At 45.8% G+C, this 16,927-nt stretch overlaps 1 protein-coding gene across 1 annotated transcript in view; it reads right to left on the bottom strand.

The window, feature by feature from the left end:
- Positions 1-16,927, bottom strand: part of senp2 (SUMO specific peptidase 2) — a 143,961-nt gene that overhangs the window by 44,264 nt on the left and 82,770 nt on the right. The window contains 4 exon segments of the mRNA XM_070873889.1: positions 1,068-1,199; positions 5,494-5,640; positions 6,160-6,241; positions 14,401-14,461. Of these exon segments, the coding sequence (XP_070729990.1) occupies positions 1,068-1,199; positions 5,494-5,640; positions 6,160-6,241; positions 14,401-14,461 (422 nt within the window).

The raw sequence follows: 16,927 nt of genomic DNA, 5'->3' as shown, positions 1-16,927 counted from the left end.
CTTGGACTACTGCTTTTCTTAATTATATATTAATGACTGGATTTGGGAGTACAGGGCATCATTTCAAAATTTTCAGATGACACAAAACTTGGGAAGTGTAGTGAACAGTGAGGAGGATAGTGATAGAGTTCAAAAAGACATAGACTTCTTGAATGGGCGGACACGTGAAATTTAACGCAGAAAAGTGCGAAGTGATACATTTTGGTCAGAAGAACGAGGAGAGGCAATTTAAACTAAAGGTTACAATCTTAAAGGGAGTGCACAAACAGAGAGACCTGGGGGCATATGTGCACAAATCGTTGAAGGTGGCAGGGCAGGTTGAGAAAGTGGTTAAAAAAGCACTCGGGATACTGGGCTTCATAAATAGAGGCAGAGAGTACAAAAGCAAGGAAGTTATGATGAACCTTTATAAAACACTGGTTCGGCCTCAACTGGAGTATTGTGTCCAATTTTGGGCACCGCACTTTAGGAAGGATTTGAAGGCCTTAGAGAGGGTGCAGAAAAAATTTACGAGAATGATTCCAGGGATGAGGGACTTCAGTTATGTGGATAGATTAGAGAAATTGGGGATATTCTCCTTAGAGCAGAGAAGATTGAGAAGAGATTTGATATAGGTATTCAAAATCATGAGGAGTCTAGACAGAGTAGATTGAGATAAACTGTTCCCATTGGCGGAAGGGTCGAGAACCAGAGGACACAGATTTAAGGAGATTGGCAGAACCAAAGGCAACATGTGGAAAAACTTTTTTATGCAGCGAGTGGTTAGGATGTGGAATACACTGCCCGAGAGGGTGGTGGAGGTAGACTCAATCGTGGCTTTCAAAAGGGAATTGGATAAGTACCTAAAAGAAAAACATTTGCAGGTCTATGGGGATAGGGCAGGGGTGTGGGACTAGCTAAGGTGCTCTTGCAGAGAGCCGGCACTGGCTCAACGAGCTGAATGGTCTCCTTCTGTGCTGTAACCATTCTATGATTCTATGAATGGTGAAACAAAGTGAGGACCCAAGTAAGAGGAGAAAATATCTTAAAATAAAAGGAATAAGGATATATGTGAAAAGGCCCTGTACCTCATCATTGAGCCAGCTGTAATTACACAGAGTGCTGATGTCCTTTCGTGTTATCCTCAGTTTAAACCCAGTGCTGAGTACTTCATCAGGTTCTCCGTAGTCAAGGGCCTTCCTTACTTCCTCCGCCATTTTCTGTAGAGGTAGATCATAAGTTAGCAATGCTGCAATTAAAAAGCAAACACAAACACTCTGGGTGCTGAAAGCAGACAGCAGGTCACCCAGCTGCTGTGAACAGAACAATCAGGCTGGTCTGTGCTGCACGCTGCAAAAATGAAAGATGAACAGGCGTTGTAATCGGGGTCAATTTTAATGGGAGGGTAGAGCAAGCAGCGCGCCATGGGAGGCTTGAAGAAAAGCTCCCAGGCCTGACCTTAATATGGATGGTCAAAACTTTGGCCAAATCCATCAGGAACAATGGCCGTAGTTTCTCCCAATTTACTTTTTCCAAACCTCTCATATTAGATCTCCTCCCACCCGGCTCTGTTCTAATAAAAAGAGTCCGAGATTCCTTAGACTCCGCTCCAAACTAAAAGTTCTCATCCCTGGTATCATTAGTATATCCCTTTTGCACCTTCTCCACAGCCTTACCCTTCTTCTTAAACTAAAGCATCCAAAATGGTGCACAATAACTGCACCCTGACCAATGACTGTTCAGATTTAGCACCTCTTTACTTTAGTACTCCAGACTCCTATTTATAAATCCTAGGAGCCCATGTGCTTGTTTTTCTTTTAAAAAAAGCTTTAGCAAATTAGTCTCCACACTTTTAAAGATTTGTGCATCTGAATCCCCAAATTCTCTCTGCTCCTTTTAAAATTTTACCAGTTAGTGGGGCCGAAATTCAGCACCGCCAGAAACCTGGCGCACTTACGATTTTTACTGCTAGGTGCGATGTGGCGGGCTTCCGATCGATTTTCTCCACTTTTAAGTTTTTTTCGCATTGGACGGGAAGCCGGTCATAATGGGGGTGGAAGTCCGGCAATAAGTGCTGGTGAGGGGCAGAAGTTGGGACGGGACAGAGTCTCCACCACTGTCACTCAGCAGCGGAGCAGTGGTGATGTCATTGCACGTGTGCATCACTATGTCTCCCCCCCTCATTTAAAGGGGAGAGAAGCAGCAAATTTGTAGGTTCGGTCACTGGGCCACCAGGGAGGGTTTCGGCCGGGCCGGGGCAATAATTGTCCGGCCGATCGGGAAGTCGGCCAGCAAAAAAAAAAAATAGTGGCCGTGGCAATGTGCCGTGCTGCGCACACACAAAACAAGTTGCCCCGACAGAAAAAGCTGTTGGCAGCACCACACAGCAGATCGGCAATTTTTGGAGGTAAATTTTGGGTGGATTGCGATGTAGGTGCGGGAGAGCGACGGTGCGCGCTTTTATGGCGCGCTTGTGGCGGTCAGCAGCAGTGGGGCAGAAGTGGGGACAGGCCAAAAAATCCCCGAGGTGAACTTAGGTCATGGCAGCCCATCGATTGCAACACGACGGCCACTCGATTCCGCTGCATAATGGCGGTAACAGGCCTTACATGGACCCGCAATTTCAGCCCCAGTGTATATTTCTTCTCTTTATTCTTCCTTACAAAATATATCCCCGTACATTTCTCCACCTTCAATTTAATCGAACATTTTTCTGCCCAATCTACTAACCCATCTGTATTCTCCCATAGTTGCTTTATGTAACTGGGCTTCATAATTTTGTGCCTGCAAATGCTGACTGTGTCCTCTACCCAAGTCCTGATCATCTATATATACTGAGAACAAAGGCCCAACACTGACCCCTGATAGACACCGTTTACATCCCTCCAGTCTGGAAAACAACCATTGACCATTACTCTCTGTTGTCTGCCCTGTTACCAAGCTCCCATCCATGCTGTCACACTCCCTTTAATATCTCATACATTAATTGGTTTCCTCTACAGCACCATATCAAACGCAATGCCTTTCTCGTGTGAATTTTGGTTGTTGTCCCATTACTTCTATCTTCCCTTATTTTTCTGTCAGTCCTCGCGCAACCTTCTCTCCTGTCTCCTCTCCTTCCTCTCACTTAGTTACGGCAGCTTTCAAATCTCCCGTCTCGGGTACTCTGTCCCCCCCACCCAATCCCTAATCCAAGCCATCACTGCTGCCCTGCCTTCCAATTCACCTGTCGCCGTTCTAGAGTTGAATCCCCTTTGAATAGGCCCAAATCTATCCTCTGTGCTCACTGCTCCCATCACTTCCTGTTCCAATCCCTCGAGTCTGTACTTCATCCAGTTCAAGCAGCAATTGGCCTGGTCAAAGTCACCAACAATATCCTTTGTCAACAAGACTGCGGTGTTATCCCTCAACATTAACTTTTCCACAGCATACCACAGAGTCAACCATGCCATCCGCGTCCACCACCTGTTCTGTGATCCAACCAATTTCTTGGTTCCACTCTAATATATCCAAACATAGCCAGTACATGTCTAGCAATAGGTTCTTCTCCCCTTCACACATTGTCACCATGGGAGTACTCCAAGGTTCCATCATGCACCTCTTTCTTTTCCTGCTTTTTACATGGTCCCTCAGTGACATTATTTGCAGACATAACACCAGCAATATGTATGTTGCGAACACCTAACTCCCTGCCACCACACTTGATTCCACGACTACTTCTGTGCTGTCAGATTAAGTTTCCAACATCAAGTTGTGGATGAGCTACAATTTTCTCCAACTCAACACTGGCAGGACGACCGGCATCCTGTTTGGCTCCAGTCACAAACTCTGTACCCTGCCTGTCTCTTCGCTCAGGCTGAAATCAATGTCTGCAATATGAACGTCCTGTTTGACTGAGTTGTCCTTCAAACCCTATATCCTATCCATTACCAACATCACTTAGTTCCATTGCTTAGAGACCATTCCCTCTGCTACACTCTGGTCCACTCTTCCTTCACCCCAACACCGGCTCCCCTTCCCACACAAGTGCAGGAGATGCAACACCTGCCTCATCACCTTCTCCCTTCCCATCGTCCAGGGCCCCAAACACTCCTTCCAGGTGAAACAGCAATTCACTTATACTTCTTTCAATGTAGTCGCTGTTCACAATGTAGTCTCCTGGACAATGGGAGACACAACACAGATTTTGTGAATGCTTTGCTGAACACCTCCATTCAGTCCGCAAGCGTGACCCTGAGCTTCCGGTTGTTTGCCATTTTAATTCTTTGAAGCACTCCCACTCTGACCTCTCTGTTCTTGGCACCCTACATTGTTCCAATGAAGCTGAGCAGAAGCTCGAGGAACAGCACCTCATCTTTCGATGAGGCACTTTACAGTCTTCTGGACTCAACATTGAGTTCAACAATTTCAACTCATAACCACTGCTCCTATTTCTTTCAAACAGCAGCTATTGGTAATGATTCTGCTATTCCTGTTTAAGCTCCTCTAAATCCATCTTTTGTTTCTTTATTTGTCCCATTACCACCTGCTTTTGCCTTGTACCATCATCGCTTTTGCCATTTAATCATTCTTGCCGTCCAACCCATCACAGACCTTCTCTTTTGTCCTTTCCTTGCCTCTGTACTTGTTTAAAGTCTGTTACACCTCTAATCTTTGCTAGTTCTGATGAAAGATCAACAACCTGAAACGTTAATAGTTTCTCTCTCACAGGTGGTGCTGACTTGCTGAGTATTCCCAACATTTTCTGTTTGATATCCAGCATCCGCAGTTTTTCGCCTTTGCTTAGTTCCATCTCTGTAAAACAACCCATGTTTTAATTATCTTCAGACTCAACTTCTCCAATGGCCTCCTTGCTAGTCTCATGAGCTCCACCTGACACCAACTCTAACTGGTGCGAAACTCCACTGCCTATATCCTGTTACGCACGAAATTCTGATTGCTCATAACCCCGATTCTCACCATCTTTGATCCGCTTCACATCCATCAATGCATTGAATTCAAAATATTAGTCTTCATTTATCCTGCCTCCGGGGTCTCATTGCACCCAATCTCTGCAACTTCATCCATCCCAACGTTCCAGCCCCGACCCTTCAGTCCTCTGATCTGGCCCACTATACATTGCTGCCTCCGTCTACTCTACTGTCGGTGGCAAAGCCTTCAGCCATCTTGACTCTCTGGAACTCCCTCCCTAAAACCCTTCACCTTGCTATTTCTCTTCCTTCCCCTCCTTAAAAGCTCTCAAAACCTAGCTTTTCCACCATGCTTTTGCTCTTCGCTCCCAAGTCTTCTATTACTGCTCGGCATCAGTTTTTCCTCTGTGAAAGGCCTTAGGACACTGTACTACATTAAAGGTGGTATATAAATATAACTTGATGTTGCTTTCTCCATCCTTGAATTCATTACTACATATATTTTAGCTGTTAACCTTTGCACATAGACACACGCACAATGGCAGTTTATGTTGCACCTTAGAACCCCAAGTTAAAGCCTCTGTAAAATAAATTCTGGCTATACCTCAGTAAATTGGGGAAGATCTCCTCTCTGCTCTTTAGTTAAGATGCTTAGATTTTCCTTTAGGATTTGAGGAGCTGCTGCATCTCCCTCATCCAGGTACAATCGAGCTGCCACTTCATCCGATAGGTCACGCTCTATATGCTGCTCCTGAAGAAAGAAAAGGGTAATAGAAGAAGAATGCAGACATCGCACTGAATGCATCCGCTGGTAAAGGTAGCGGGCAACAATGGCATAAAAACTAGAAGGTCTCAGATTTGATCCCTGGTCCCCTAGTGAGCTGATGTTAGCGCAAGTAGTAGCTTGTTGTTCCAAGTGGCCTCGATGCCTCTGATTAAAGAGGGACAAAGTCAGCCAGGGCACCTGCTCCTGATCACCATCACGCAAGGCAGGATTGAGCTTTGCTTATACATTAGGAATGACTACTTGGTCAGAGGGCACCTGTGGAACTAACTCAGCAGGAGTCAGTACCTTCAGGGGAAAGGTGTGAAAAGGTGTGCGAAATGAGCAAAATAAAAGCTACATTTAAAAACACACACACAGTGAAAAACAACAGCAAAAAAGTAAAAAGATAATTTCCCTCTCAGCCAGTGATATTTCAGTTCCTACAATATTTTTAAAGCATTGTGCTACCATTATATCAAGTCACACACACGATCCAGCTCTTACCACTATGCGTTCTTTCATTCCCGTAGTAAGCTTTCCTCCAGTGTTCTGCAGGATTTCTGATTGATCATCACAGTGGATCTGCCTAGATCAACAGAATTATTTAAGTTAGTCCTGATCTTCCCACTCCATCAGCTTTCACATTTGCCAGAACATCTTTTGCCAGTTCTTCCACTTGCAACATGATCCCACCAACACACACCTCTGCCCTTCTTCCCCCTGCTTTCTAGTGAACATTGGTGAGGCCTATAAAGACCAGCGGAGAGTTCGTGAGGCAGTCGGAGAGGCGGGAGATCGAGGAGCAACGTTGGTGAGGCCTATAAAGACCAGCGGGGAGTTCGTGAGGCAGTCGGAGAGGCGGGAGATCGAGGAGCAACATTGGTGAGGCCTATAAAGCCCAGCTGGTGCAGCTGCAGCTGGGAGAGAGGGCAAAAAAGTAGAAAGAAATTCAAAGGTGACGTCACAGCCAAGAGGGTAAGTGATTGGTAAGTAGTTTTTCTTTTTCTTTTCGAAAGCAGTAAGTAACATTTAGCATTGTTGTTGTCAAATTAAGTCTATCTAGGGGTTAAGTCATGGCAGGACAGCTCGGACACGTGTTATGGCCTCCTGCACTATGTGGGAAGTCAGGGACGTTTCCGGTGTCCCTGACAACGTGTGCGGGAAGTGTATCCGCCTCCAGCTCCTGACGGACCGCATTGCGGCACTGGATCTACGGGTGGATTCACTCTGGAGCATGCACGATGCTGAGAATGACGTGAATAGCACGTTTAGCGAGTTGGTCTCACCGCAGGTAAAGTTTACACAGCCAGATAGTAAATGGGTGACCAACAGGAAGAGCAGTGCAAGGAAGGTAGTGCAGGGGTCTCCTGCGGTCATCCCCCTGCAAAACAGATACACCGCTTTGGGTACTGTTGAGGGGGATGACTCATAAGGGGGGGCAGCAGCAGCCAGGTTCATGGCACTGTGGGTGGCTCTGCTGCACAGGAGGGCAGGAAAAAGAGTGGGAGAGCTATAGTGATAGGGGATTCGATTGTAAGGGGAATAGATAGGCATTTCTGCAGTCGCAACAGAGACTCCAGGATGGTATGTTGCCTCCCTGGTGCAAGGGTCAAGGATGTCTCGGAGCGGGTGCAAGACATTCTGAAAAGGGAGGGTAAACAGCCAGTTGTCGTGGTGCATATAGGTACTAACGATATAGGTAAAAAAACGGGATGAGGTCCTACGAGACGATTTAGGGAGCTTGGAGCTAAATTAAAAAGTAGGACCTCAAAAGTAGTAATCTCAGGATTGCTACCAGTGCCACATGCTAGTCAGAGTAGGAATCGCAGGATAGCTCGGATGAATACGTGGCTTGAGGAGTGGTGCAGAAGGGAGGGATTCAAATTCCTGGGACATTGGAACCGGTTCTGGGGGAGGTGGGACCAGTACAAACCGGACGGTCTGCACCTGGGCAGGACCGGAACCAATGTCCTAGGGGGAATGTTTGCGAGTGCTGTTGGGGAGGAGTTAAACTAACATGGCAGGGGAATGGGAACTTATGCAGGGAGACAGAGGGAAATAAAATGGAGGCAGAAGCAAAAGATAGAAAGGAGAATAATAAAAGTGGAGGGCAGATAAACCCAAGGCAAAAAACAAAAGGGCCATATTGCAGAAAAATTCTAAAGGGGCAAAGTGTGTTAAAAAGAAAAGCCTGAAGGCTCTGTGCCTCAATGCAAGGAGTATTCGGAATAAGGTGGACAAATTAACTGTGCATACAGCAGTTAACAGATATGATGTAATTGGCATCATGGAGACATGGCTCCAGGGTGACCAAGTCTGGGAACTCAACATCCAGGGGTATTCAACATTTAGGAAGGGTAGGCGGAGAGGAAAAGGAGGCGGGGTGGCGTTGCTGGTTAAAGAAGAAATTAATGCAATAGCAAGGAGGGACATTAGCTTGGATGATGTGGAAGCGGTATGGGTGGAGCTGCGGAATTCCAAAAGGCAGAAAACGCGAGTGGGAGTTGTGTACAGACCACCAAACAGTAGTAGTGAGGTTGGGGACAGCATCAAACAAGAAATAAGGGATGTGTACAATAAAGGTACAGCTGTTATCATGGGCGACTTTATTCAACATATTGATTGGACAAACCAAGCTGGTAGCAATGCGGTGGAAGACGATTTCCTGGAGTGTATTAAGGATGGTTTTCTGGACCAATATGTCGAGGAACCAACGAGAGAGCAGGCCATCCTCGACTGGGTGATGTGTAATGAGAAGGGACTAATTAGCAATCTTGCTATGCGAGGCCCCTTGGGGAAGAGTGACCATAATATGGTAGAATTCTTCATTCAGCTGGAGAGTGACACAGTTAATTCGGAAACTAGGGTTCTGAACTTAAGGAAAGGTAACTTCGACGGTATGTGGCGTGAATTGGCTAGAATAGACTGGCAAAGGATACTTAAAGGGTTGACGGTGGATAAGCAATGGCAAACATTTAAAGATCACTTGGATGAACTTCGACAATTGTCTGGAGTAAAAATAAAACGGGGAAGGTGGCTCAACCATGGCTAACAAGGGAAATTAAGGATAGTGTTAAAGCCAAGGAAGAAGCATATAAATTGGCTAGAAAAAGCAACAAACCTGAGGACTGGGAGAAATTGAGAATTCAACAGAGGAAGACTAAGGGTTTAATTAAGAGGGGGAAAATAGAGTACAAGAGGAAGCTTGCAGGGAACATAAAAATGGACTGCAAAAGCTTCTATAAATATGTGAAGAGAAAAAGATTAGTGAAGACAAACGTAGGTCCCTTGCAGTCGGATTCAGGTGAATTTATAATGGGGAACAAAGAAATGGCAGACCAATTGAACCAATACCTCGGTTCTGTCTTCACGAAGGAAGACACAAATAAGCTTCCGAATGTACTAGGGGACAGTGGGTCTACTAAGAAGGAGGAACTGAAGGTTATCCTTATTAGGCGGGAAATTGTGTTAGGGAAATTGATGGGATTGAAGGCCGATAAATCCCTGGGGCCTGATAGTCTGCATCCCAGAGTACTTAAGGAAGTGGCCCTAGAAATAGTGGATGCATTGGTGATCATTTTCCAACAGTCTATCGACTCTGGATCAGTCCCTATGGACTGGAGGGTAGCTAATGTAACACAACTTTTTAAAAAAGGAGGGAGAGAGAAAACAGGTAATTATAGACCGGTTAGCCTGACATCAGTAGTGGGTAAAATGTTGGAATCAATCATTAAGGATGAAATAGCAGCGCATTTGGAAAGCAGTGACAGGATCGGACCAAGTCAGCATGGATTTATGAAAGGGAAATCATGCTTGACGAATCTTCTGGAATTTTTTAGGATGTAACTAGCAGAGTGGACAAGGGAGAACCAGTGGATGTGGTGTATTTGGACTTTCAAAAGGCTTTTGACAAGGTCCCGCGCAAGAGATTGTTGTGCAAAATCAAAGCGCATGGTATTGACGTGGATAGAGAACTGGTTGGCAGACAGGAAGCAGAGAGTCGGGATAAGCGGGTCATTTTCAGAATGACAGGTAGTGACTAGTAGAGTACTGCAGGGCTCACTGCTGGGACCCCAGCTCTTTACAGTATATATTAACGATTTAGATGAAGGAATTGAGTGTAAACTGGGTGGCGGTGTGAGTTGTGAGGAACGCTGAGAGGCTGCAGGGTGACTTGGACAGGTTGGGTGAGTGGGCAAATGCATGGCAGATGCAGTATAATGTGGATAACTGTGAGGTTATCCATTTTGGGGGCAAAAACACGAAGGCAGATTATTATCTGAATGGCGGCAGATTAGGAAAAGGGGTGGTGCAACGAGACCTGGGTGTCATGGTTCATCAGTCACTGAAAGTGGGCATGCAGGTACAGCAGGCGGTAAAGGCGGCAAATGGTATGTTGGCCTTCATAGCTAGGGGATTTGAGTATAGGAGCAGGGAGGTCTTACTGCAGTTGCACAGGGCCTTGGTGAAGCCTCACCTGGAATATTGTGTTCAGTTTTGGTCTCCTAATCTGAGGAAGGACGTTCTTGCTATTGAGAGAGTGCAGCGAAGGTTCACCAGACTGATTCCAGGGATGGCTGGGCTGTCATATGAGGAGAGACTGGATCAACTGGGCCTTTATTCACTGGAGTTTAGAAGGATGAGAGGGGATCTCATAGAAACGTATAAGATTCTGGTGGGACTGGACAGGTTAGATGCGGGTAGAACGTTCCCAATGTTGGGGAAGTCCAGAACCAGGGGACATAGGATAAGGGGTAGGCCATTTAGGACTGAGATGAGGAGAAACTTCTTCACTCAGAGAGTTGTTAACCTATGGAATTCCCTGCCGCAGAGAGTTGTTGGTGCCAGTTCATTGGATATATTCAAGAGAGTTAGATATGGCCCTTATGGCTAAGGGGATCAAAGGGTATGGAGAGAAAGCAGGAAAGGGGTACTGAGGGAATGATCAGCCATGATCTTATTGAATGGTGGTGCAGGCTCGAAGGGCCAAATGGCCTACTCCTGCACCTATTTTCTATGTTGCTATGTTTCTGTGACCATTCTTGCCGTGAAACCCTGAAGTATTTTTCTCACCTACCCTACCTCCAACTGCACTTGTCCAGGCACCATTCCAGGCTAATGCAGGAGATACAATATGTATCCATTCACCTCTTCTAATCTAGTACACTGTATTTGCAGCCCATGGTGCAGAGAGCCTGACCCCCAGTATTGACTGTGCTGACCATGTCTGACCCCCAGTATTAACCTGTGTTGACCATGTCTGACCCCCAGTGTTGATCTGTGCTGACCGTGTGTCTGACCACCAGTATTGGCCTGTGTTGACCGTGTGTCTGACCACCAGTGTTGACCTGTGCTGACCGTGTGTCTGACCCCCAGTATTGACCTGTGCTGACCGTGTGTCTGACCCCCAGTATTGACCTGTGCTGATCGTGTGTCTGACCCCCAGTGTTGACCTGTGCTGACCGTGTCTGACCCCCAGTATTGACCTGTGCTGACCGTGTGTCTGACCACCAGTATTGACCTGTGTTGACCGTGTGTCTGACCCCCAGTGTTGACCTGTGTTGACCGTGTGTCTGACCACCAGTATTGACCGTGTCTGACCCCCAGTATTGACCTGTGTTAACCATGTCTGACCCCCAGTATTGACCTGTGCTGACCATATCTGACCCCCAGTGTTGACCTGTGCTGACCGTGTGTCTGACCACCAGTATTGACCGTGTGTCTGACCCCGTGTTGACCTGTGCTGACCGTGTCTGACCCCCAGTATTGACCTGTGCTGACCGTGTGTCTGACCACCAGTATTGACCTGTGTTGACCGTGTGTCTGACCACCAGTATTGACCTGTGTTGACCATGTCTGACCCGCAGTATTGACCTGTGCTGACCGTGTGTCTGACCCCCAGTGTTGGCCTGTGTTGACCGTGTGTCTGACCACCAGTATTGACCGTGTCTGACCCCCAGTATTGACCTGTGTTGACCATGTCTGACCCCCAGTATTGACCTGTGCTGACCATGTCTGACCCCCAGTGTTGACCTGTGCTGACCGTGTGTCTGACCACCAGTATTGACCGTGTGTCTGACCCCCAGTGTTGATCTGTGCTGACCGTGTGTCTGATCACCAGTATTGACTGTGTGTCTGACCCTCAGTATTGACTGACCATGTGTCTGACCCCCAGTGTTGACCTGTGCTGACCATGTGTCTGACCCGTGCTGACCGTGTGTCCATAAAGGAAATCTGTGTGTGGAGGCAGAAGACGTGGGTATGATTCTTAATGAATACTTTGCATCTGTTTTCACAAAAGAGGGTGACGATGCAGACTTTGCATTGAGGGAGCAGGTGTGTGAAATATTAGACGAGATAAACATAGTGAGAGATGAAGTATTAAGGGGATTAGCAGATTTGAAAGTGGGTAAATTCCCAGGCCCAGATGAAATGTATCCCAGGCTGTTAAGAGAAGCAAAAGAGGAAATAACAGAGGCTCAGACCATCATTTTTCAATCCTCTCTGGTTACAGGTGTGGTGCCAGAGGACCGGAGGACTGCTAACGTTGTACCTTTGCTTAAAAAGAGAGAAAGGGATAGACCGAGTAATTTACAGGCCAGTCAGCCTAACCTCGGTGGTGGGAAAATGATTGGGAAAAATTCTGAGGGACAGGATAAATCTTCATTTGGAAAGACATGGATCAATCAAGGACAGTCAGCATGAATTTGTTAAGGGAAGGTCATGTCGGACTAACTTGATAGAATTTTTCAAGGAGGTAACCAGGAGGGTCGAAGAGGGTAGTGCGTATGATGTAGTGTATATGGACTATAGCAAAGCTTTTGATCAGGTTCCACATGGCAGACTGCTCACGAAAGTAAAAGCCCATGGGATCCAGGGTCAAGTGTTAAATTGAATCCAAAATTGGCAGAGAGGCAGTAAGCAAAGGGTAATGGTTGATGGGTGTTATTGTGACTGGAAACCTGTATCCACTGGGGTTCCGCAGGGCTCAGGGCTGGGTCCCCTGTTTTTTGTGGTATATCAATGACCTGGACTGGAATGTTGGGTGTATGTTGAAGAAGTATGCAGATGACACTAAAATAGGCTGTGTGGTTGATAATGAAGAGGAGAACTGCGGACTGCAGGAAGATATCAATGTACTGGTCAGGTGGGCAGAACAGTGGTAAATAGAATTCAATCCGGATAAGTGTGAGGTAATGCATTTGGGGAGGTCTAAGAGGGCAAGGGAATACATATTAAATGGTACGACACTGAAAAGTGTAGAGGAATAAAGGGACCTTGGAGTGCAGGTCTCTGAAGTAGCAAGCCAGGTAGATAAGGGGTTTAAGAAGGCATATGGAATAGTTGCCTTTATTAGTCGAGGCATGGAATACAAGAGCAAGGACATTATGCTTGAACTGTATAAGACACTAGTTAGGCTGCAGCTGGAGTACTGCGTGCAGTTATGGTCACCACAGAACAGGAAAGATATGATTGCACTGGAAAGGGTGCAGAGGAGATTTACAAGAATGTTGTCTGGACTGGAGAATTTTGGCTTTGAGAAAAGATTGGAGATGCTGGGTCTGTTTTCTTTGGAACAGAGAAGGCTGAGGGGAGACCTGATTGAGGTGTATAAAATTATGAGGGGCCTGGATAGAGTGGAAAGGAAGGACCTGTTTTCCTTGGCAGAGGGGTCAACAATGAGGGGGCATAGATTTAAAGTAATTGGGGGAAGGTTTATAGGAGATATGAGGGGAGATTTCTTCACAGAGGATGGTGGAGGTCTGGAACTCACTGCCTGAAAGGGTGGTAGAGGCAGGAACCCTCACCACATTTAAAAAATACTTAGATGAGCACTTAAAGTGTTGTAACCTATAGGGCTACAGACCAAGAGCTGGAAAGTGGGATTAGGCTGGACAGCTCTTGCTCAGCCGGCGCGGATACAATGGGCTGAAGTGGCCTCCTTCCATACTGTAAATTTCTATGATTATAAGTTTCTGCGTGTCTGACCCCTAGTGTTGACCTGTGCTGACCATGCGTCTGACCCCCGAGTGTTGACCTGTGCTGACCGTGTGTCTGACCCAGAATTGACCAGTATTAACCTGTGTGGACCGTGTGTCTGACCTCCAATTTTGACTGTGTGTCTGCGCTCCTAGTGCTGACCACAGTTTTTAACCATGACCCGTCTGGATAATGGTCCAATTCCTGCTACAGTTTTCACCGTGACCAGTTGCATCAATGTGGAATAGGGGAGTTCTCGCCGGTGTCTTGGGACAATATTTATCCTTCAACCAACATCACTAAAACAAATTATCTGGTTATCACATTGCCGTTTGTCGGACCTGGTTATGTGCAAATTGGCTATCATGTTTCCTACATTACAACAGTGATTACACTTTTCAAAAGTACTTCACTGACTGTAAATCGCTTTTGGACATCCTCAGGTCACGAAAGGGGCTATATAAATGCAAGTCTTTCTTTTTTCAAATGTTTCCCAAATCACCTGAAGCTTATGGGTAGTTTTTAACCATTGATTAGAAAATGGTCTGAAACTGTTCCAACTCATTTCACTTCAGTTCCCATGAAGATCGGAGCTCCCCTCTCTGGCTGGATTTGAACTGGTAAGAAAACTATATTCAAACCCATCCATTGCCATTTGCTGGCCTTGTTAAATGTTTGAAATGAACTTACCCCATCAATAAGATGCATTGTCGATTGATTACAACATCCAACTTGTTCTGACAGAAATTAAATGTATTTGCTTACCTTACATTCACTTTCTCTGATGCTGATTTGACAGTACTAGATTCCTTCCATACCGATGAACCTGGAGTAACAACAGTAATACTGATAAATTAATGCTCCTATTTCCAATTTACAACAATTTTCATTCAGAAACCCCATATAAATTGGTCAAATTTGCAGATGATATCAAACTAGGAGGAGAAGTTGATTGTCAAGAAACAACTCAGGAACAAGAAAATATGTAAACGGCTAGAACAATCACAGACAAAATTTAATGGCCCAAAAATTGCGGCTTTTCCGCGTGCGCACGGACCCGAAGAGGCCTCGCAAATGCTGTTTCTTGGTGCATGCGTTGAGAACCGTCTTTTGTGATCTGTCAAAATATCGCCACATCCCCGGGAGAAGGACATTTGGGCTCTTTGCCTAACTCTTGCCCAGTGAATGTTCTTCAAACTCTTACGCCTGGTAAAAGCAGGCGTATAGCTTACTTTTACCAGCATAAGAGTTTTAAAACATAGAAAAATTAAATGTTATTACTTATTTTTATATTAAAAACCCTATGAAGGTAAGTTTACTTTTAATGCTATTAAAAAAAAAATTAAATTCATAATATTTTTATTTTTCTCTAAAATATTTAATTTAATGCAATTTCTATTAATTAAAATAAGTGAAGTGTTTTTTTTTTAAATTTATGTTGGTGTTTTATTTGATTTTAGGGGTATTCTCACTGACAGTAATGGGAGCTCAGAGCTCCTATTACTATGAATGATAATACTACATTGTGATTGGTGGTCCAGGCCCATGTGATCCCAGGATATGCATATGCTCCCAGAAGACATGGGCCCGTACGCTGGACTGCGCAACTAGACCTTGGAGTGCAGGTTTACGTTCCTCCGGGATCACCAGCTATTTTCGTAAAAAAATTTTCGGTCGGAGGTGTCCGCCCGCAGGAAGCCTCTGACCACAGTTTTTGGGGCATTATGAACAAGTACAAATGAAAAGAAAATAATGTACAACACAAGTACATCATGAACGGTGTTGAAATAGCTAAGGATGAAGCTGAAAGTGGGAATCCCAGTAGACTAGACCTTCAACATGGAGAACAGAAATGAACAAAGCCAATAGAATGTTCAACTGCATAGCAAAATCAGTTGAATACAAGTCGGAGGAAGTCATGCTCAAACTGTATAGTGCTTTGGTCAGATCACGCCTTCAGTAATATATGCCGTTCTGGTAACTGAGTTCAGAGAAAGGTCACAAGGCTAGCGAAAGAGGAGTTAATAATGAGGAAATACTGGAGAAACATGGGCTAGAATTTTCTGGGGTGCAATCAGAGGCGGGTCGGGTGGGAAATTTGCATAAAGTCGGAGCAGGTCAGGAACCTGCCGTCATTCCGCCCTTGCGCGCATTTGCCGGTGCAGCAGCGACCTGACTGGCAGAGGCAGGCGACCTAATTTAAATCATTATAAGCTTGTTGTCAGACACTTAAGAGCCTTGTTCCCCCGACATTTCAAATTTCCCTGCATGGCCATGGGATTCATGCAGTTCGGGGACCACATCTGTCAGCCTGAGGCAGGAGTTGAGTGGTCACTGCTCCAGCTGATTACTTGACAGCATCAAATGTACTATAAAAGCTCCCACCTCACAGCTGATCACTTTCTTCAGGCAGAAGCTGTTGCTGACTACATTGACAACAAAGATTTAACTTTCTGCAGGCTCCAAGTGTTACCAGCAAAGTCTCCATCCAGTGGCACCCCTTTGGAAGAACCTCTCTCACCATTGACAGATTGCTTCAGTCATCTCTACTTTACCTGCCAGCTATTCCATCAGCATGGGGCGTCATTTATACTGTCTCACCTTGGTCCTCAGAATCTGAACACAATCAGTCCCAATACCAGCATCACCAGGCATACCAGCAGTAACAACATCACCAACCTTCTCCACAACTACCTGATGCTACACAAGACTGAGAGCACAAAGCTGTCGTGGAGGTCAGGGTTGGCATCATCATGTCCAGATTTACTTAACTTTACGCTGTACACCCATATGGCTACCACATGCTGCGCCAAGTTGGCACCATCCCACAGCAACACTATAAAGGATCTCTACAATAACCAAGCCATTCCTTTCACACTAACCACCATTGCTGGAGGTTCCATTATGTCTCACCAGTCACTGCTACTCACTAAGCCACTAAAGGTGCACACAAATGTGTCCAAGACAGCAAAGTGGTGAAAATAAAGATATGGTTGACAATACATTAACGGAAGGTTCACAATAACATTGACTAAAACACCCAAGCGGCTACTCTTGTGAATCTACTTGTGTGTCATCTTTCTCTTCTGCGTGCTTCTACGAGGTGCTACCCCTGTGGCTTCAGCAGAGATTGAGACAGTCTGCTCGCTTCCCTGCTGCGACTGCTTAGACATTCGTAGCGGACGTCCTCTGGGCTTTCGAGGCTCGGTTGGCCCTGCCAAAGTCTGCTCCTCCTGCAACTGTACAGGGGCAGACTCGGCCAGCGTGATCTGAGGAGGCATCTGGGGCTTTG

Source organism: Pristiophorus japonicus, chromosome 3 (assembly GCF_044704955.1).
Source record: "Pristiophorus japonicus isolate sPriJap1 chromosome 3, sPriJap1.hap1, whole genome shotgun sequence".
In the NCBI taxonomy this organism is placed as follows: Eukaryota; Metazoa; Chordata; class Chondrichthyes; family Pristiophoridae; genus Pristiophorus; species Pristiophorus japonicus.
Note: the sequence above shows the minus strand (reverse complement) of the source record. Positions and strands in the feature narration are given on the sequence as shown.